Source organism: Muntiacus reevesi, chromosome 1 (assembly GCF_963930625.1).
Source record: "Muntiacus reevesi chromosome 1, mMunRee1.1, whole genome shotgun sequence".
Classification (NCBI taxonomy): domain Eukaryota; kingdom Metazoa; phylum Chordata; class Mammalia; order Artiodactyla; family Cervidae; genus Muntiacus; species Muntiacus reevesi.
In genome coordinates this window covers 154,791,229-154,811,984 of record NC_089249.1, presented here as the reverse complement: position 1 = coordinate 154,811,984, position 20,756 = coordinate 154,791,229, and the positions used below count along the sequence as shown (strand labels likewise).

At 41.9% G+C, this 20,756-nt stretch overlaps 1 protein-coding gene across 3 annotated transcripts in view; it reads left to right on the top strand.

Annotated features, from left to right (window-relative positions):
- The window catches only part of ELAVL4 (ELAV like RNA binding protein 4), an 88,442-nt gene extending 75,603 nt beyond the window's left edge, over window positions 1-12,839 (top strand). Inside the window, exons 4-7 of one of the 3 annotated variants that reach the window (XM_065929121.1) lie at window positions 5,477-5,630; window positions 7,529-7,754; window positions 9,386-9,424; window positions 12,512-12,839. In XM_065929121.1, coding sequence (XP_065785193.1) covers window positions 5,477-5,630; window positions 7,529-7,754; window positions 9,386-9,424; window positions 12,512-12,839 — 747 coding nt within the window. Of the gene's footprint in view, window positions 1-5,476; window positions 5,631-7,528; window positions 7,755-9,385; window positions 9,425-12,469 lie in introns of all 3 variants that reach the window. The other 2 variants (XM_065929140.1, XM_065929130.1) reach the window with 2 other exon arrangements.
- The last annotated feature ends 7,917 nt before the right edge of the window (window positions 12,840-20,756 follow it).

The window sequence follows — 20,756 nt, the reverse complement described above, 5'->3', positions numbered from 1 at the left end:
TCAGCAGAAGGAAGAACTTTCCAATAATCAGTGATGGCCAGTGATTACATAGGATGCTTCCTGTCCTTGGAAATGTATAAGGTGGTTGGCCAACTGTCTTACATCCTGCCCTGAACTTTTGAGGTCACTTCCAGTATCAAGGTTCTAAGAAACAAATTTCAAAGATAATGCATTTTGCTGAGATCACCATTATCACTTGTCACCCTTACCACGTACCGTGAACTATGGTTGTGGAAATGAACAGTTTTGTGAATAGAACACCAAGCTCATGGAAACATATAGTCAATGCTAGAGGTTCTTGTAATTCAAAGGAGCTCAATAAATGACACCCCTGTTTTCTACATCCAAGTCTTAAGCCAACTGAGAGTAAGACAGAAAGAAAAACTATGGAACCCTAAGTTGTTTATTAGTGATTAAGGTCCAAATGGCTTCTGTGGACACCTTGAACTTCTTAACACAGAACCCCATGCTTTGACAAACTGATATACTATGTCATGGGTGCTTTGGACCCCATAGGACTCCTCACATGAGAGCATAGCCGACCCCCATAGAACATAGAACCAGAAATAGAAAGTGGGCTTCCGGCTGGCATCTGGTTCCCAGAGGGAGGAAGCAGGCAGCGTCTGTGGCTCACATGCTCATTCCCTTTGTTAAAGCCTATTCAGAGCCATTGCACCACTTCCCTGGAGAAGAGGGGATGCGGGGGTACAAAGGAGCTGGACGTTACTCCAGGAGGCATCCTCCATGTGGAAGGAAAGCAAGTCTCCCCCTGGCAGGAACAGCCCTCTGCACTGCACTCTCCACCTGTTTGCTTACTCTCCTCACTGGACTGTGAGATCCTTAAAGAAAAAACCCTCCCAGCACAGGGCCTGGCACACAGTAAGTGTTCAAGGAAGGGAGGAATGAGTGAATGCTCACCTTCTTACCAGTGTTTTCCTAAAGAAACCCCTTTCCTCTCATCTCACCCTCCTTGTAGCACTCAAGGCTGTCTTTATCATGCTTTCCAAGTACCCTCTTTTTCTGTTCCATGGTGGGTCAGACGAGGGCCACAGTGTTGCCAGATGATTCAGGAAGGGTTTTCCCCAGGTTGTGTTGCTCCTGCCATGCCCCGGCTGTGAGCAGGTGAAGGTACCTGTGAGTGCTGCGTGGCAAGGGCAGATCCCGCCTTGGTCCTGCTGCCCCATCTGGGATGAATGACAACGCCTGCCTTCCTGCCTTGGCGAGAATCGCTGAAAGCAGCCTTGTGAAGTCACTTTGGAAAGTGGAAAGTACTTTGTAGGTGGCAGGCAGAGGAATCTGTAGGAACATGCTAGAGGAAATTCATGGCTGTGAAGTGGTAAAGGATGGTCCCAGACCCCACCAGTCTGATGGAGGAGGACAGAGCTTCTATAACTGCTCACTGGTCATGTTCCAAATGTTTGCTTGTGGTCAAATTGAAAGATCTGCCCTATGGGAGCTAGCGTCCCAGGGTGACCCACAAAAGTCAGTCTGAGTCATCCCATAATAATACTTATGTGGATTCTATATTTATGTAATATTTATATTTACGTAGATTCTATATTCTTAAATAATATTTGAGTAGATTCTAAATTCTAGGTATGTGCTAGACACATTAAGTCTGTTGTCTTAATTCTTTTTGAAAACCCATCAAAGGAGAATTGTCCCCCCACCTTTTGTCAGTAAATAAGCAGACTTATCAAGATCAAATTACTTGCCCAAGATCACAAAGCTAGTGAGTGCTAAAGACAGCCCATGACTCATAAGCTCTGTGCTGTGCTGTCCCTCTTGCAGAGAGTAGGAGTTACTGTAAGCCTGTAGGGACAGGGAGGGATAGGGAGTTTGGAGTGACTGCAGATCTTCAGACAAGATCGTCTATACAGCCATCTGCCTTTGAGCCGTCCTTCCCCGGAGAGAGGCTTTGTCTCCCTACTCTAGCTCCTGAGGTCCAGAGCAAGATTGGTGCAGGCGTGGAAATGCCGGTCTTGTCTTCGGAGATTCTGGATGAAAGAAGTGAGCAGGACCCCGATGGTCTGAGACTCAAGGTTCTTTAGGGCACTTCCTGTGTTGGAAGCCCTGGGTTCTAGTGGGGTTAATAAACTAGCAATTATGCTAAACGTCAGGACGGAGCTAAAAGTCAGAGATGTTTTTAGAAATATTTCAGCCTAACAAAGGGTCTGAGACAGTCAGTTAGGATTTAATAAATCACTCAGTTAGGATTTAATAAATATATGAAGAAACTTGAAAAGTTTTCATACTGGGACAAGCATTTGGATACTAAATGTGGGAAGATCCTTTTTCTGTTATTTTTGCCCACTCCCACTTCTGCAGGTTTCCGGGATGGGGGACTAAGAGAAATGATAGACCTAAGGTTCCAAATAGAGGAGAAAAATTAAGTGGGATTTAGGCTTTGGTGAATGATCAAGATGCTGTTCACCCTTGAGATCTGTCGCTGGGCTGGGACTGGAGTATGCTGCAGTAATCCTTCCCAGCTGAGATTCTGCCTCTGTCAGAATCCTCTTTTGGGGAATCAATTTTGGTTCTGTCATTAACTTTCCTGTGCCAGATCCTTTTCCCTAGCAGGTCTGTCCCCAGCCTGCTCTCGCATGTGCCCCAGCTCTGGCTGCCCAGAACTAAGGGGATCAAAGTCGTTACTATCCATTATGCATTGATGGGGTGCCAGGAAGGCACTGCACTACGCCCTTGACCTTCATCATCTCTTTTGTCCTCACAGCAGTGGAGGGTTATCATCAGGCGATGGTTCCCTGACCCCACCACACACTGTCATACAACTTGTCTCCCCGCCAGTCTCTCCCCATATAGCCCTGGAATGGCACTCATCTTGTGGCATTATGATAACTGGTCCATTTGTACACCATTCTTCTATTCAACTCATTTGTTGAGTACCTGCTATGGAGATGCCTTTTGCCCCTGTTGGACTCAGAAGTCCGTTGGGGCAAGAGCCCATGCCTGTTCTTGCTTGCTGTGTATCCCCAGCATACAGCACTATGCCTGGCTCATAGTAGATCTTCAGGAAATGTTTTATAAGAGTGGCCTCTAAATCTAGCTCTGAACCAGATTCAGTCCTTCCCACCCCAGATCCTGGAGAATAGGAGACTTATCTCTTAGCTCACAGCTGAGCAGATTATCACAGCTATGATTCTGGATGCTTAACGCTCCCCCTAAGTGGAGGAATTCAAGCTGCAGTTAACCCAACATACCATTAACGTCCAGGTCATTCATTATGATCTGTGGGTGTTCCTTCACTCTTTCAGTAGATGTTGAGCACCCTGAGAGTGTCTGGGTAAGGAGCTAGAACCACAGATATGAATAAGATACACACACACAATGCATGACCTCAAGGAGATCAGCAGACTAGATAGAGAGATGGAGAATCAAGGTCAAAATGGGTTAAGTACCATGGGTGCAGTTCATTAAGAGCACTGCCAGGGAGATTTTTAAGAGAAGGTAAAATTAGGGAAAGCCATCTAGAGAAGGTGGCTTTCGAGCTGGACCTTAAAAGGGCCATATGATTAGGACCTGAGGAAATAGGTGGGAAGATGTTCCCTCTGGACAAAAGCATAGAGATGAGGACGTATGTTTTGGGGGAACATTAAGATCATTCAGCTAATTAATTTGTCAGCAATCGGCAGGGATGAGACCAGGGTGACCCTCATTACCATAGACATATCACTGTGATGTTTTTATTTCCTTCTCCCTACTGCTCCCTCCTCATGCCTAAGAAAAACACCTCTGCTAGATTATAACCTAAAAAGTCAGGGTAGGACAACCTTATATGGAGTGATGCCCTGTGTTGGCAATCTCATGGTTCTTCAGTCCTCACCCCTAAATGCACATACAAGGACCTTCCATGCAAAATCCTCTCTGCATGTCGTCCATTTGCTGGAAAGGAGCCTACAGAGGCCACACGTGAGTTTCTAGAAGAGGTAGACACTGCCGACAGGATTCCTTGCTCCACTGGCAGCAGGAGGCTGGCGAGGCAGATTCGTCACTCGCATCATTTTATCTGTTGAGTCAACATCTATTTTTAGGTGTGGAACCCATAAAGGGACCTGGCATCTCTGCATGGAAGGGGATAGAGTGAGGGGATATACTCATCCTTCATGCCTCTCTGTGGGATTCACTGCTAGACCCATTCTCAGAGGCAATGTCTGCTTCACTGATGGAGATTTAGTTCCTAATGCCAAAGGTCCAATTTAATGCATCCAATTCCTTTTGCAAACGCACTTTCGTGTGTGCAGAGAATACGTACACACAAGCACACCCACTCACTCCCTCACCCCTGGAGCCTTAGCAGGTCCTGTGAATTGTTTATACAAATTAAATAAAACTGAAAAATGCTAAGGCATATAGGTCCCTTCCTGTCCAACATTGTCAGATGTGCTCTGAAATGACTGTTTTCATCATCTATTCTGAGCCATAACCGCCCCAGAAATAGCTTTAGCAGGAAAATGCTTTTGTTAGACTAGCTGTAAATTATATTTCAAATGTCTGATGTTGTTTTCTTAAAAAAATAAATAAGTAAATGAAAGTCTAAAATTAATGACTGCTGGGGTTTGCTTTGCTTATGTGTACTGCTACAGATTTGGCTTCTTGCAGATGGAATTTCAGATCTGTTTACACTTCTGTGTTAGCTTTTTGGGGAGAAAAAAAAAGCAGTTGAGAGATTTGGGAGGACAAATTTATAAAGTCAAACTTATTATAACCATCGGAGAGGCTCGCATCTCTCTCCACTGGCCTCTCCTCCCTCATTCCCATCGTGACCTCATTTTTGTTTATTGTGGTTTCAGCTGCTCCGCCTCCAAGTTCGAAGGCAACTGGTTCTTGCAGATGCTATGACAAGGTCACATATCTAGTTTCACAAGCAGATGTTCATTCAGCCCCATTTCACCAGCACTTTGTCATTCAGCGAGAGCAGACCTTGTGGGAACAGATTGGAACAACACAAAGGATGGGACATAAAAAAAAAAAAAATCTTGCAGAGAACCTGATCGCTTTTTATGTGTTCAAGAAGGGACTGGGGGTTGGGAGTGGCAAGGAAAGAAAGCTGCAGAGCAGAATTTTATGGGAAAATTTTTTTTTGGTTTATTCAAAGATTATTATGTGTTGGATACAGTAAATCATCTACCCACATCCTGGAGGTAAATCTTCAGAACTCCATGCGTGGGTTGTTCTGCATTTAACAGCTGCCATACAGTAGCTATTTTGTTCTGCACTTAGAGACCCTTATCTGTGCATTTGTTTTAAGTTATCATCCACTCTCCTTTTGTTCCTCTATTGCTGTTCTCCTGGTTCTCATTACTAGTACAAGCACAGCTAAAAATCTGAACTACAGACTTATCTGAACTGACACTGTGAGTTAGAATGATAGACGTAGGCTGTCGTCTCTGTTGTGGACTCAGCCTCTACTTGGAGGGTGTTGCCTGTAATGCATTTAGCACCTCTTGCCTTTTCCTAGGTCTCATATGCCCGTCCGAGCTCTGCCTCAATCAGGGATGCTAACCTGTACGTTAGCGGCCTTCCCAAAACCATGACCCAGAAGGAACTGGAACAGCTTTTCTCACAATATGGCCGTATCATCACCTCACGAATCTTGGTTGATCAAGTTACAGGTGAAGTATTTCTAGGCTATTTCCTTCCCTTGGGTCAGCGTCACCAGCCAATGCCCTGTGAGCCGCAGGAGCAGAGGGGTAATGGTTACTTACGGGAAAGGATATGGGTCGTAAGTAGGCAGCTTTTTGACTTAGAAGAAAGACTTTTCATCAGTCAATTGCTGAAATTTAAAATGGGCCATCCTGGGAAGTAGAAGGACTCCATCGTGGGAATGGTGCCAGCAGCAGCTAAACTACTTGGCAGAGTTGTAACAAGGATTCAGCCACCAGGCTGGGAGTGGGGCTGAATGACCTTCAAAGTCCCTTTCAACCCTCAACCAAATAACATTCCTTTTGCATGTGAAAGGAACCTCTGTGTATAGTTCTGGCTGCTCTGATGGCACTGTGGAGTTAGAGGGAAACTGAAACTGGCTCATTTCACAGGTAAGAGAACAGAGGTCCAAAGCGGGACACCTGTCCAGCTAGTAGCGGTGCAGGGATGCCCCGGCATTGGATCCTGCGGTACTTGGGCTATCATAAAGAAAAGCAGCTGCCACCGCCTCTCAGTGAGAAAGGCACCCAGGTTGCGTTTTTGATGACAGAAGGTTTTCACCTACTCTAATTAAAAACACCCCCTGAGAGTCATTTGAAAGTGAGAGTGTTAGTCACTCAGTCATGTCTGACTTTTTGTTACCCCATGGACTGTAGCCCACCAGGCTCCTCTGTCCATGGAATTCTCCAGACTAAAATACTGGAGTGAGTTGCCATTCCCTTCTCCAAGGGATCTTTCTGACCCAGGAATCCAACCCAGGTCTCCTGCATTGCAGGCAGATTCTTTACCATCTGAGCCACCAGGAGAGTCATTTCGTGTGTGTTTATCGTCTGATTATTGCAACCAACCTCACTGAAGGTAGCTCTGCCCCAGATGCTATGCAGAGGGACACCAGAGATCAGGGACAAAGGTGTCACAGCCCCATCCTTACAAGACCACAAGTGTGATCCTCACAAGACCTTACAAGTGTGACGAGTACCAGCTAGAGCTGCCCAGCACCCAGGAGAGCTCAGGAGAAGGTGTGCTGTGCCTGCTAGGCACTGATGGAAGGGAAGTCTCCATCAAGGGGATGGTGTTTGAACAGAGTTTTAGAGGGTGACTTGAAGCTGTCTGGTGAGAGGGAGAGATAGAACATTCTAGGTGGCTAAGATATATCCCATAGAATAGGTGATAGGACATACCCAAAGGCAGGGAGTGAAGGAGGAACACAGCCTGTTCAAGGAATATCTGGCAGTTAGCTTGGCTTACATGAGGTTCAACAGGGAGTTGGGGCCAGATCATCAGGGGCATTAAATGCCACGCCAAGAAGTCTGGAATTCCTCTGTATGCCACCTGGAGCCATGGACGGGGTTTTTATGGCTTTTGTTCATTTCTTTTTCTGCCTTTGGAGTAGGGAACAATGAGGAGCAGGTATATTCACAGGATAAAAACAGAAAAGGTACAAAAAGGTATAAAAGGTGTTTTTAAAGGGTATCATATGGTTAGAGTTTGCTTTCAAATGGATTATTTAGTTGCCAGGTATGGAGGACACATTGAGGGGCTACAGACTGGACTGCGGATGGTCAGTTACAGCAACTAAAGGGAGGCTTGAGGGCTGAGCAGGGTGGTGGAGGAAGGCAGGAAGGGACAGATGTGAAATATGCCTGTGTTCTGTGGGCAGGAATTGCCAGCCCAGAGCCATGATGACAAAAAGGCAGGCAGATGCATTTTGATGGGTGAGAGAGATTCAGGAAGCCAGGCTCAGCCCTAGCCCCACAAGTGGGCTGATTCCCCAAGAAACATTGTTGGGACTCAGCCCATATCTTCCTGGGGATCTTTACCAGTTTGGTTTGTTCACTGTTTACAAAGGCTCTTTCTCTTTCTCCAGGAGTGTCCAGAGGGGTGGGATTCATCCGATTTGATAAGAGGATTGAGGCAGAAGAAGCAATCAAAGGTCTGAATGGCCAGAAGCCCAGCGGTGCTACAGAACCGATTACTGTGAAGTTTGCCAACAACCCCAGCCAGAAGTCCAGCCAGGCCCTGCTCTCCCAGCTCTACCAGTCCCCCAACCGGCGCTACCCTGGCCCACTTCACCACCAGGCTCAGAGGTTCAGGTAGGTGTACCCACAGGCCAAGAGCCCTACCACAGGAGTACAGAGCTGGGCAGGAGCCAGGGAAGCCCTTGGCCCTGAAGGATGTGGCTGAGTGAGGACATCTGCCCCCTGGAATCACTGTGGGACACTCCCCCTGAACCTCAGTTTCCACTGCTGAAAAATGTGATGACTGGGCCAGATGCTCTTCTAAGCCCCCTTTCAAACTAGCACATGACTGTGATTAAACTTCAGATTCTTTGATTGAAACAAATTTCTACATTTAAGCAGATAAGAAGGTTCAGTTTCAACAAGAGTTCATCACAGATAAGGGACTCCATTCAGCAGTTTAGACTTAAGGCTAAGGCAGTGACTTTTAATGAAGTCAAAGAAAAGAATAGCCCAGGAGGCGTGTCCTTACCAAAGGGAGTGGTCTGGTCTGCTCTCCTCTTTCTCTGGCCGGTGCTTCTATTGGGTTAGGTGGGGGGGGATCCTCTCTTCTATGTTAACTTCACTCTGACATTAAGTCAGCAGACTTTGGGAAGGCAAGGAGGAAGACTTTTTCCAAGCCTTATTAGCGTTTCCCTGATGTACCCAACCCCTAGGAAGCTCCAGGTGCAGGGGGACGTTCTCCTTCTCCTGGGACATTTCTGAAAGGCAGATATCTCTCCAGGAAGGCAATCTGACATTAACCAATCTCTACTGTGCAAGAGATAAGAATATTCTTAACCTACCCATAATAATTCTAAATAATTATTTTAGTTGATCCATGCCCTGACTTCCCTTTAATGAAAGGGTCTTTCTCTTCTTCAAACATCACATGGGTAGTAGGCCCTTCCATCTGGCCATAAAGAGGAGAAAAATCAGCCTCCCAGTGTCCTCCCATGCCCCCTGAATATGAAACGGTTAATGATTTCATGAAGAGTCCAAGTCATCTAATTTTTATTTTGTGTGAGAGCGCATGCAGTATTTATGTAAAAAGCCTTTCCAGCAGGCTTCTAATGGTGGAAACTATGGCTACTACTGCCCCATGATGTGAAAAGCTTGTCCCTGAGTAAGATACTGAACATGAAGGCGATTATAACAAAATGGCAATTTGCTGGGAGGTGTTTTCAGGTTGTAAATAGTAAGCTGATCTTTTTTTTTTTTTTAAAGTCTGAACCCTCAAACGCCCTCCTGCCCAAAAATGTGTGTGGTAAGAAGATTTAGTTAACGTAGCCAGGCTAATAGGAAAGATCCATTCTGATATGCATGATGTGTGTGTATGTATTATTACTCCGTAACAGAGACCTTTAATAAATTTCATTACAATAAAAGGTGAACAACATAAGAAGCCCTCGGTCCCTTTTTAAAAAATTTCACACACAACATAAATAATATCCACACATGTTCTAAGAGATGGGGGAAGTGAGATTAATTTAGACCTTGAAAGAAAGGAAGGTTCATTTAGACACTTGCTTTAAATTCTAGCATTGACCTCAACATGAATTACCTTAGGTAGGAAAAGGGGAAACTACCAATGGATAGGCTCCTGAGCACCGGGGAAAGTTTTTGAGCTTTTCTTCTTTGAAAATGGAGCATTCTTATTAATAGTTCCATTGAGCGATCTTGCCATCTGTGAGGCATTAACCCAGAGACCCTCCTTCTCTTTGCAGGCTGGACAATTTGCTTAATATGGCCTATGGCGTAAAGAGGTAATTAAAACTCCACAGATTGCCAGATGTCCGTGTTGGCACAGACTGGGGCTAGAATTTTTTTTTTTTTAATTCACTAACTTTACTTTTTTTTTTTTAATTCTTCCTTTTTCTTCCACCAGCATGTCAGATTCTTTTTTACTTTCAGACCTCAGTTGATTTTGTTTCTTTTAGGGCACACAAGTGTGTTTGTGTGTTTCACTTTTTCTTTTATTTGCAGGTGGGCTTCTCCTACGGTTCAGGTGCCACAGCTACCAAGCCCTTGATAATCTGCTCCTCGAACAGCTCCCTTAAGAAGGAAGGCTGTGACTCTTTGCCAGCTGATTTTGTAAACTTGCAAGGCAACTGTTTTGCATTAGCGATGCCAAGATTCAGTTAAGAGGGCAGATTCCAGCAAATCAAAATTAGAACATTTTGCTAATCATGGTTGACAATCTTATGATTGCCAGTGGAAAAATTAGATTTTGGACTACCAGCCCTGACCAAAGCATGAATAAAGGCGTGGGTGACCTTATGACTCCTGCCCCCACCTCAGTGTTCATTTCAGGGCACAGCCTGAGAAGGAAGTGTATCTGTGTGCACCTCAACCAGAGGTTTCTTTTGTTACAGGTTTTAGCAGTAATTATCCGTCCTCCCTTGGTTATATGTGTATGTATGTTTTAAACTTGCTGTTTCTTTTATTTAAAACCTTTTTGTGGGATCGAGGGTTCAAGCAGAGTCAAAGTTTGGGGGACTTTCTAAATGTAGTCACAGGGGTGTTCCAGACCTAGTCTGAAAACTGAATCTGCAAATTGGGTGCTGTATGTCATTGTGTCCATGAGATTCCCACGTGTACTTTTGATAAGCCCCATTGAGCTGCCAGGGACATCGCATCTTTCTCATCCTGCTCCGCAGAGCTGCACACTTTAATTCCCCTTCCTACTGTCAAGGGAGAAAAGTGTGGTCATGAGTAGTCGGAGTCATACTCCCCACATGAGGCGAGTCTTTTACCACTTGGCTGTGCAGGGTAAGTATTGGGTTGCCCAAGTACTTTGCTTGAGTTTTTCTATAACATCTTATGGAAAAGCCCATGCATACTTTTTGGCCAGCCCAGTACCCTGCTCTGGAAACTGGCACACAGTAGAGGAAGTAACTTGACTGCAGACTTCACTCGCAAGGCACCAGCCTCTCGAATTGCAGTCCCAGCCCCTATGAGATTGACTGAATTACCTCCATGTATCTGGCACACGGCTTGCCTGTTGCCACACATTTTACATTTTTCCCAGCTCTGTCCCATACCTTTGCTCCTCTCGGACTTAGTGAGATACTATGAGGAGAGTGATGCTTATATACAGATGAGGTCAGGGGAGACTGCACACACGCTGCCATCTTCTCCACTTCCCCACGCATAATTAAACATCACAAGTTGATAAGAGCGTTCTCTTTTCCTACTAAGCCCAGATTTGGATCCAGAGTCCTTCCTACCAAAGTGCTCAGGTAGCATTACCACCTGAAGTTGAGGCTCTACTTGAAACCTCTTTGCTAGCCCCTGACTTTGGCTTTATAATATTTAGCAGTTCTCTACCTATAAACTGAAAGAGGTCAGTTGACTTAGTTGGAGGAGAGAAAGTTGAGAAGACAGTCTTCAGAAATTATGCAAATAACAGTTACACATGGATTTGCCCTTCTAAGAATTAGTACCATGATGATTTGGGTTTTGTCCTGTTAATTTGTTTTTAAGTAACAGGGAAGATTGACTTAGTGAATAATACTGAAAATAATATCTGTTGAGTTGTTATGTTTAGCATATTTTCAGCACCCACTTGATTACTTAAATTCTAATTAGATACAGAGTGTTCTTTCATAGGACTTTCAAATCCTATGCGTATATGGATATATGCTTATTTTTAAAACAGTCCTAAATGACGCTTAATCCATTCTCTTCCCCAGTTTGTGCTTCCTCTCCTCCTGTCCCTCTTTTCAGGAAGAAAGAAAACAAATGAAAAGCAAATACTAGTCAGCGTATAGAATCAAAATAACTGTATAAGTTTGGTATAAGTAAAATGTTAACAAATATTTTTTCTGCTGTAGGCACTGGTAACCTAATTGTTTCATCTGATGCATCCATCATGAATCACATACATATTTTATCAGACAATGAATAGTATCTGAAGTATTGTTTTTCTTTCCAAGATTATGTGAAAACTACGAAGATTTTGAAGCCTAATACAAAAGTAGTCATAATAGAAAAAATAACAGTTTCCTGCTTTTCTAATGTACAGTGATTCAAGATATGTAAATGCATAAACCACTTGAAATCTCACTCCTGTGATGCTTAGAAATGAATTCCAGATAATATAGCATCAAGGAGTGATCACCTTTATTATTATTGCTCAGGGGTTTTTTTGGAGCTCTCTTGAATAAATGCGAAGTGAAACATAAGCCGCCCTTTGGATTAATAACAAGTCATGTCTGTTCATTCTCATGTATCTCCATCCTCAATAATGTCAAGAGATCTTTAACGATTGTTAAGTCAAGGGACTGCAAAGATGGTGGACTTGAGCACTTCTAGGGCCATCGCCTAAACTTCCTTTAAAAAAAAAAAAAGAAAACAGTTTCCCAAGCATTGACCTCTACCAGTGTTATCCACCTATTCAATCAATAAACAGTTATTGAGTGTTTTCTATGTGTCATGTCTGTGAGATTCCTGTATGGCCTCCACTGAATAAATAAATAGAGTGAAAGGATGGATGAAGTAGGGCCCCTTCTATGAAGACGGGTTCACTATCTGCTGTGGGGAGGGAGGGCGGGGTACCCAGTGGACATACATTGCGATAGTGTGACAGAGCCTTGTTCCGAGAGTTCTTCCCGGTTTTTAGGAGTTGACCTAGGATTTTCCCTTGGCATTTACATGCCTTAGCCAGTCTAGCTGTTCCCATGAGAAGAAATGCCACAGATGTTAGTTTTTGCATTTTGGTTTTTAAACCCTGAAGACTCTCCTGCACTCACTCACTCAGCCCTCTGCCCGTGTCTCTGTCTGTGCATCTGTGTGTTTTCCACGGTCAGACTGATGTCTGGACCAGTCCCCCCTTCTGCTTGTCCCCCCAGGTTCTCTCCAATCACCATTGATGGGATGACAAGCCTTGTGGGAATGAACATCCCTGGTCACACAGGAACGGGCTGGTGCATCTTTGTCTACAACCTGTCCCCTGATTCTGACGAGAGTGTCCTCTGGCAGCTCTTTGGCCCCTTTGGCGCAGTGAACAACGTCAAGGTCATCCGCGACTTCAACACCAACAAGTGCAAGGGATTCGGCTTTGTCACCATGACCAACTATGATGAGGCAGCCATGGCCATTGCCAGCCTCAACGGGTACCGCCTGGGAGACCGAGTGTTGCAAGTCTCCTTTAAAACCAACAAAGCTCACAAGTCCTGAATTTCCCATCCTTACTTATTAAATTATATATATAAATATATACGAACAAAACACGCGCGCACACACACACACACACACACACACACACACAAAAGAGAGAGAAACAAACTTTTCAAGGCTTATATTCAACCATGGACTTTATAAGCCAGTGTTGCCTAAGTATTAAAACATTGGATTATCCTGAGGTGTACCAGGAAAGGATTTTATAATGCTTAGAAAAAAAGAAAAAAAAAACACAAAAAAATACCTTTGATGCATTGAATGTTCTTTCATAGCTGTCGTTGTTGACTATATATACATAGATAGCGACGTGCAGGGATTTTTACCCAGCCAGCTAACTTTACTACCTTCCTTGAAGGTGGATCTTTTTAAGATGACCATTCGCTCATTTGAAGAAGAAAAACAAAAGACAAAAAAAAAATAATAATAAAAATAAAACAATTTTTACAAAGTAATGGGATTCAAAGAGAGAAAATAAAAGATTTTTTTTTTTTGTCAAAATGTTGATCCAATCAGATTGGTCAAAAAAAAAAAAACCCCCACACAAATTAAAGAGGAATAATAAAAATTGCAAAAATTAAAAAACTTTTGCAAATTTTTTTATTTTTCCTTTTTTCTTTTATATCATGTGAACTAAAACAGTCTTCTGTTAGGGGATGGGGGCGAGGGGGATACCTGATGACATTAACAATTTAATAACATTAACATTGTTGCCAAAGAGGTGGTCTCTTTGCTGAAAATGGGTTTCAAGAAAAATCTATTTTTATAAAATATAAAGAATTTTTACAAGAGAATCTGGATTTGAGAAAAAAATATTTTGACTGGCTAATTTAGGGGAAATTGACAACTTTGTCGCGTTCATACTGCACTGGTAACTTTTTAGAGATCAAGATGTGTGTTTTAAACTGGATTCGTAGACTGTTTTTTGAAGGATGGGCTATAAACAGATGATCTTCATATCTTTTCATAGCATGTAATAATAATAAAAAAATTATTAATTACTAGGGGAAAGGAGTGTTCGTTCTACCCAGGGTACCACAGTTCCCCACAGTCAAAACCCAAAAGCAAGGAGATGAGTTGAAAGACAGTTTTTCTTTAAGTCATCAGTATGGGATGTCAGCAGAACAAAAATTAAAAAGATTAATTTTCCTTTCGATCTAAAACTTCCTTAGTTTGAGCAGTAGGTGCTACGAAATTATTTACATATCTTAGTATCATAGTTAAATGTAATGTGTTTAGGAGAGGAAAACAAAAGATACATTTGCTTTAAATTCATTAAGGAATTTTCAAATTCACTTTGTAGCCCATGCTGATAGAATTGGGCTGTGTTGGTACATTTGAAACACTGTTTATGTTGCTTGAAACACTTATTTATTTAATCGCCGATGTGATGATGCCTATGGCCGAGATCAAATATAGCTAGATTGGCTAGACTACGTATTTGTTTACTTAAACTATGGGAAGAAGCATATTATTGTGTCATTCTGTTGTGTGTGTATGTGTATATACAATATAAATATATATATATAAAGTTATTTTTTTCTTTGGGTTAATTTATTATAAGTTGTAACACTTGACTAGTTTTGTTTGTATATGTCTTAAAATGTTTTCTTATGATATTTAAGTGACAGTTAAAGAGGTATCAAGGTAACTTGTGTAGAACTATTGTTTGATATATTGTCATGTTTGTTGTGAATATTTTTTTCTTACTGCACAGTAGAAAAATAAAAACAACTGGGTCTTTCTTTTAATGTAATTCAGATTGGGGAAAACAAAACAGAGCTGAGGGAACAAAACGACTGGGGGAGCCTTCTCCCACGTCCCGCGCACTGACCATTTGAGGACGTTTGTGCTTTGTACGGTTATATATTTAAAACAAAAACGAAACAAAAAAATACAAGGGTTCATGCTCTTCCCTGGGTGATAGAAACAGTTACTCGCTATGCATAATCTAGTTGATAGTTAAAATTTGCTATTGCTTTTCTTGTCTTGTTATATACAATCTTTTCAATACCAGTTTAGTCTTAATGGTAATAAAACGTTATGGTTATTTATAACTTGTGCTTATTTTGTGCGTTTTTTCCCATGCTGAACCCACTAAGTGCATGTAGACAGACTGTTGTTTTCACACTAAAGAGGCAAACTTTGTAGTAGTCGTCGTAGTGGTAGGCAGATAACGAAAACCAGGGCTGCACCATAGACTCCTCCTTGAAATTTTTTTTCTATTTTTTTTTCCTCGTTTCGGTTTTGAGAAAAAAAAAACAAAACAAAACACCAGATTTCAGTTCAGAGAACACTCGTTCAACATTCAGGGAAACCTTTTTATATCACCTGCTATGAATGAACGCAGTTTGCTGGCAAAGTTTTGATGCATTTGCTAAGCATTAGTGGGAAAGGCATGCCAACATCTCTTCTCTATAATGTGTTCACTCTTGGGGGAAAAAAAAAGGAAAAAAAATCTTAGGACCAGGCAGTTGTATACTTTAGTTATAATGAATGACTTCATGTTAATCTTGCTAGTTTAGATGATTTCTGAGGGAAAGTATTGTAAATGTTTTTTTTTTCCTTAATCTTGTTGTGTTTGAATTATTTGTACTTTATCTGTCCAGACAATAAATGAAAGTGTGTAGAATGGATTTGAGCTTCCCAGATTTTTAAATGTGTTTATTCACACTTTTTTTTTTTTGTAACATCTTCAGATTTCCCCAATATTTTTACCATTAAACGAAAAAGGCAGAGTAAAATTCTGTTTCGCAACTTAGCCAAGTCTCCCAAAGCCAATTCAGTATTCAAAAGTCATTGCCCTAGTCCCACACTACTGTAAGGTGTGGTCTTTAACCCGCAGTATAAGCATCATCTGGGAGCTTGTTAAAATGCAGTGTCTCCGGCTGTATGCAAATCTATATTTAACCAAATCCCCAAGTGAATCACTGGTCAAGTGTCAGAAGCACTGTTCTGGTTGATAACAAGCCAACACATTTGGCATTATGTTTGGCTTTATGATCCATTCGCGTCTGTCATTCATTTATAAGCATACTTGTGACTTGTGCAGAAGAAGGGGAGTCCCTATCTGCAGGCCACCTATTATGTGTCAGACAGGCTGTGTGCTGCCCTCTGTGTTCCCTCCCTTGGCCCCACAGCGATCTGGGAGAGGGAGATAGCACCATCCTCACTTCACAGATGGCAAGACTGAGGTCAGTGAGATTAAGTAAAACTTGAAAGGGCTAGCAAATTTCCAGCTGGGATTTATATATATAAAATTTATTTGGCTGTACTAGGTCTTAGTTGTGACATGTGGGATCTAGTTCCCTGATAAAGGGTCAAACCCAAAGCCCCTACATTGGGAGCACAGAGTTGTAGCCACTGGACCACCAGCAAAGTCCTCCAGCTGGAACTTGAATTCAAGTCTGATAAAACTGCACCACACTTCAGTTTTGAGATGGCAGAACTTGAGCAATAGTAAGGAAACAGACCATCTCTAAGTGACAAGAAAGATCACCTCTTTATTTAAATTCATTTTTGCTTAGAAGTGGCAAATATCTGACTTTCTTACCTTTAAATAGAAACCCTAAACAAAGACTTTTTCATACTGTGTATAAAGTACATGATTTAAGCTCAGCCTGGGGGAAAAGACTACCTAAAATATCATGAAGTCATGTTAAAATATGATCTGAACTTTACAGATGAGCTTTTTAGTGATTTCCTGTTATGATCATTCACTGATGATCTACTGTCTTTCTTTTTCATCTTCTCATTAATTGAAAATTCATAATACTCCGTAAAACATCACATCACCATCTACAAGCTGACACAGGAAGAAGAAATGCCCCCACTGATCCAGAGGAAGGAGTAGTCAAGATTCTCCTCGATTTCTCATTACCTCCTTTTTTATTATTATATTAAATTACTTCAATGGTTAGGATAATTAAATTCAGGGCAAAGAATGGGATTTAATTAACCACACTAAATATTAAAACTCTAAGTCAGCCTGAACTCCACATACTTAAAGTTTCTTCCTTTAGTTTTATCTTAAAGAAAAGACCCTATGTTCCGTTTCTGAAGAAAAACAGGCATTCAAACTAATCACTGCCCCCCAGGAATAACAGAGCTTCACAAATGTGTGTCTAGGGTCCAAAAATGTTGCTGCAAAGCCTATGATAGTTATCACCAAGCATCACCACCCCTGCTCCTTAAAGATGTCATTTTAGTGCACTTTAAACAAATGGATACATTATTTTGGAATATTGGAAGTTGATGGAATCTTACCAGTTCAAACAGTTCATTCCCCAACCTCCAACAGATCTATCCTAAAGTTTCACAAATGTCTGTAGGTGTTTAAATAGATCTATAAAATATCCATAGAAGGGCATTCTACTACACCCTCTCAGCAATGCTTCCCACCATCAGCACAACATGTCTGCCTAACATCTAATAAAAAATCCATCTCACTGCAAGTGTAAGCCTGTTACCTCAAATCTCCAGGCAAACATTGTATAGTTTCTCTAGGTGTTTGTTGGAAAGGTTTAACAAATCACAAGAATGCAGAGATTATTAAATTTCTTTCAGGCCCTAGGTACATTATGTTTTGCTTGGATGAAAAATTGCATTCCAGAGAAGACTGAAGGCATTTACTTAGTATTACTTCTGTCAAAGTCAGAGGAAGAGAAGGCAAAAAAAACACATGCTTGTGTCCATAACCAGCCCACCTCATCACCACCATCAGCAAAACTACTTACATCTGCTACCAAAGATCAAACACAACCAAATAGTTTGAGTCAGCAGTTTTTATCAACGAGGGTACTGTTTAAACTACTTTCATCAAAATCCATCATTACTTGTTCATTTGTAAATAAAACATTTGAATCCCAAAGGATAATATTTGAAAGCATATTTGAAACTCACAAAGCCTCCTGAGTCCCCTGCCTAGTCAATGTTTGGGTCTGGCTACTTTATCCTTGTCAGAGTTCAACACTTAACCACCTTTTACCATAGGTGATTCAGGAAACTCCCAGTTCTTGAAATTGCTTGTCACTTTCTGTAGGCACTATGCATTTACTCCCTAACAGACATATGCATGCAAACACACAGAGGCAAACATTTGTACAGTTAAATAGGAAATGGGGTTTTCTACTTTCATCTGCAAATTCAAAAATCAGATCTGATAAGACAGCATTAACAGCCAGAGTGTAATTTCTAAATGGAAGAACCATCGAGGCCATCCTTCCTGGATCCGTTCCACAGCCTTAACAAGAGCTCACGGAACACAGCTATATAATATCCTTACACCCTTCACTGCCTTTGTTCTACCTGTAAAAGAGAATAATAAAAGGAAATTACATTTTATTTCCATGAGCTAAAATCAAATTTTAATATTGTCCAAAAATGACTCGAACTGTTCCTTTATCTTATTAGCTTTTTGGCATATTAGGTAATAAGATAATTTCTCATGGTACAGTATTTATGTTAGAATCATATTTCTCTCTGTGCAGATCACTTACAGAAGTGTCTGTTAACAGGAGAGAATGATGCATAATCGGCACTTAAGATTAAAATAGACCTGAGAACATAAAAGTGTTCCTTCAATTAAAGGAATAGCATTTCTCCAGTCTCATCGTTTTGGACTTCCGTGGCAGAATAAAAATTGGTTCAAAATCACCCGACCCCGGGTTAATTACCAGAAGTCCTCCCTACGCAAGTCCAGTTTGATCTACTAGTAGTTCAAATGCAAAGTGGACTCAATGCCACTCCAAGATGCCATGTAACTATTTTAAATGGTTTCCAGCAAAGTCCTCGAGTTTTAAGAAATGGTTTCTAGAAACAGCACTAGCATTTATTATCTTTCCAATATGCCAGGCACTGTACATTTAGCATTTGGTCCTTCTACCAACTCAGTGAGGAGTGATATCCCCCTTTCACACTGAGCAAAAAGAGGTTCAGAAAGATTTGCATCTTGTCCAAGGGTGTAGGTGGTGAAGACAGAATTCAAACCCAGACCCATGTGATCCCAAAGCTCCCAGTTATACTACCCTGGCTATAAGCCAATTCTGTCACAATTAGAGTTTCATTTCAATTAAAAGTGGAGATGAGTCCTGTTATATAACAAACAAGGGAAATAGCATTAATGCTCTGTGCCTGGGGCTAACCTTCTCCCCAAATCTTTAAAGGAAAAATGGGTCCAATAACTTTGGTTTGCTAGCAAATTAAAAAACAAAAGCAAAAGTAACAGTTTTTAAACTGCTGTTTGCCCAGCAGTGCTAAAAAATCAAGCAAGATTATTTGTTGACAGACACCAAAAGTCATTGAGGTAGAAAGAAGTCAAGGATAGGATTAGAAAGTAAGAATGTTTACAAGCCACCTTAGCTGCTCTTGAACTTGGTCCTGTTAGACTCCCTACGAATTAAAGGCACTGTGTGAACAAACCAGCATTACTGTGGTGGGAGCTCCTTTCACTACCTGTGCTGCCACCAGATCCTCAGAACAATCCTGGGAAGCACATTACTTAATCCCCATTTTATATCTGACAAAACAGGCTCAGAGCTGTTAAGTATGATTATGCAGCATGAAGTAGAATTGGAATTTACACCCATGCCATCTGGCTCCAGTCCAATGTCTTTCCACTAAACCACACGATGACCTTTCAATGTGACACCACCATCAGTGAGGAAACCTACCTAGGCCTTGTCCACACTAGAATCCTTACCCTGACCATCTGCCACGTGCCAGGCACTGAGCTAGAGGCACACGTTGAGTGAACATACTCAGTTTTCCTTTCTTCCACTTATTTTGTGTGTGACACTGCAGTAGGGTAAGACAGAAGACAAACAAAAAAGGAATAGAAGTTTGGAATTCTGTTACAAAGATATAGGAAACAATTATTTAGCTATGCCAGATAGTTTCTATGCTGGGAGAATTAGAGGAAATTTTTAAAATCCGTGGAGAGTGAAACGAGTATTCCAGGGCTCAGAAAGGAAAGAGAATATGGCTTGAAGGTAAGAGGACAGCTCTGGTAAAAGAAAGTTCTGGGTTTGAATTCCCGGTAAACTGTTTAATGTCTCTGAGACTCCTGACCAGAGAAGGAACGATATAAAATATATCGAACTTGCCTGGTGGTCCAGTGGTGAAGAATTCATTTACCAATGCAGGGGACGTGGGTTCTGTCCCTGATTCTGGGAAGATCCCACATGCTGGAGATCGGCTAAGCTCATGCATCACAGTTACTGAAGCCCGAGAACCCTAGAGTCTATGCTCTGCAACAAGAGAAGCCACCACAATGAAAAGTACACACTGCAACTAGAGAGTGGTCCCAGCTTGCGCAACTAGAGAAAGCTCATGGATATCAACAAAGACCCAGTGCAGCCAAAAATAATAAATGATTTTAAAAAAAACATAAAATACATCAAGTCTCTGACACTCAGTGAAGAATAGTAGAAGTCAAACTATAGCCAGAAAGATTCCCAGAGGAAAACAGTTCAGATGGGGCCATCTGACTGCGGGGAGGAGGGCAGTGGGGGTCAGTGGTGGATGCCTCTGAATGTAAAGAACAGAGAAACCCTCAAGTAAAGGAGGGACAAGATAGTAGGGATGAATGTGGGAATAGGCGCTTGGAAATCTTACTTGGTCTTGTGGTAGCTGAGCTGCTTTAAAAACACTGGGTTGGCCAGTTGGGTTCTAATTGGGTTCCCCATCATACATAAAACCCCAAACAAACTTTTTGGCCAACCCAATACAATAGTAACTCCACCCACACACCAGAAAAGGCTCTGATTCCTCCTCAGCAACCACAGAACAAATTGGTCCATCCTCTGGACCCCAGCCACTACAAGTGACTCAGTCATTTTATTTCCTTATTCCCTACAACTCTTCGATGATGCACTTTATCGAAAGTCCACTTCTCCCTGCATAAACAGCTCAAATTCC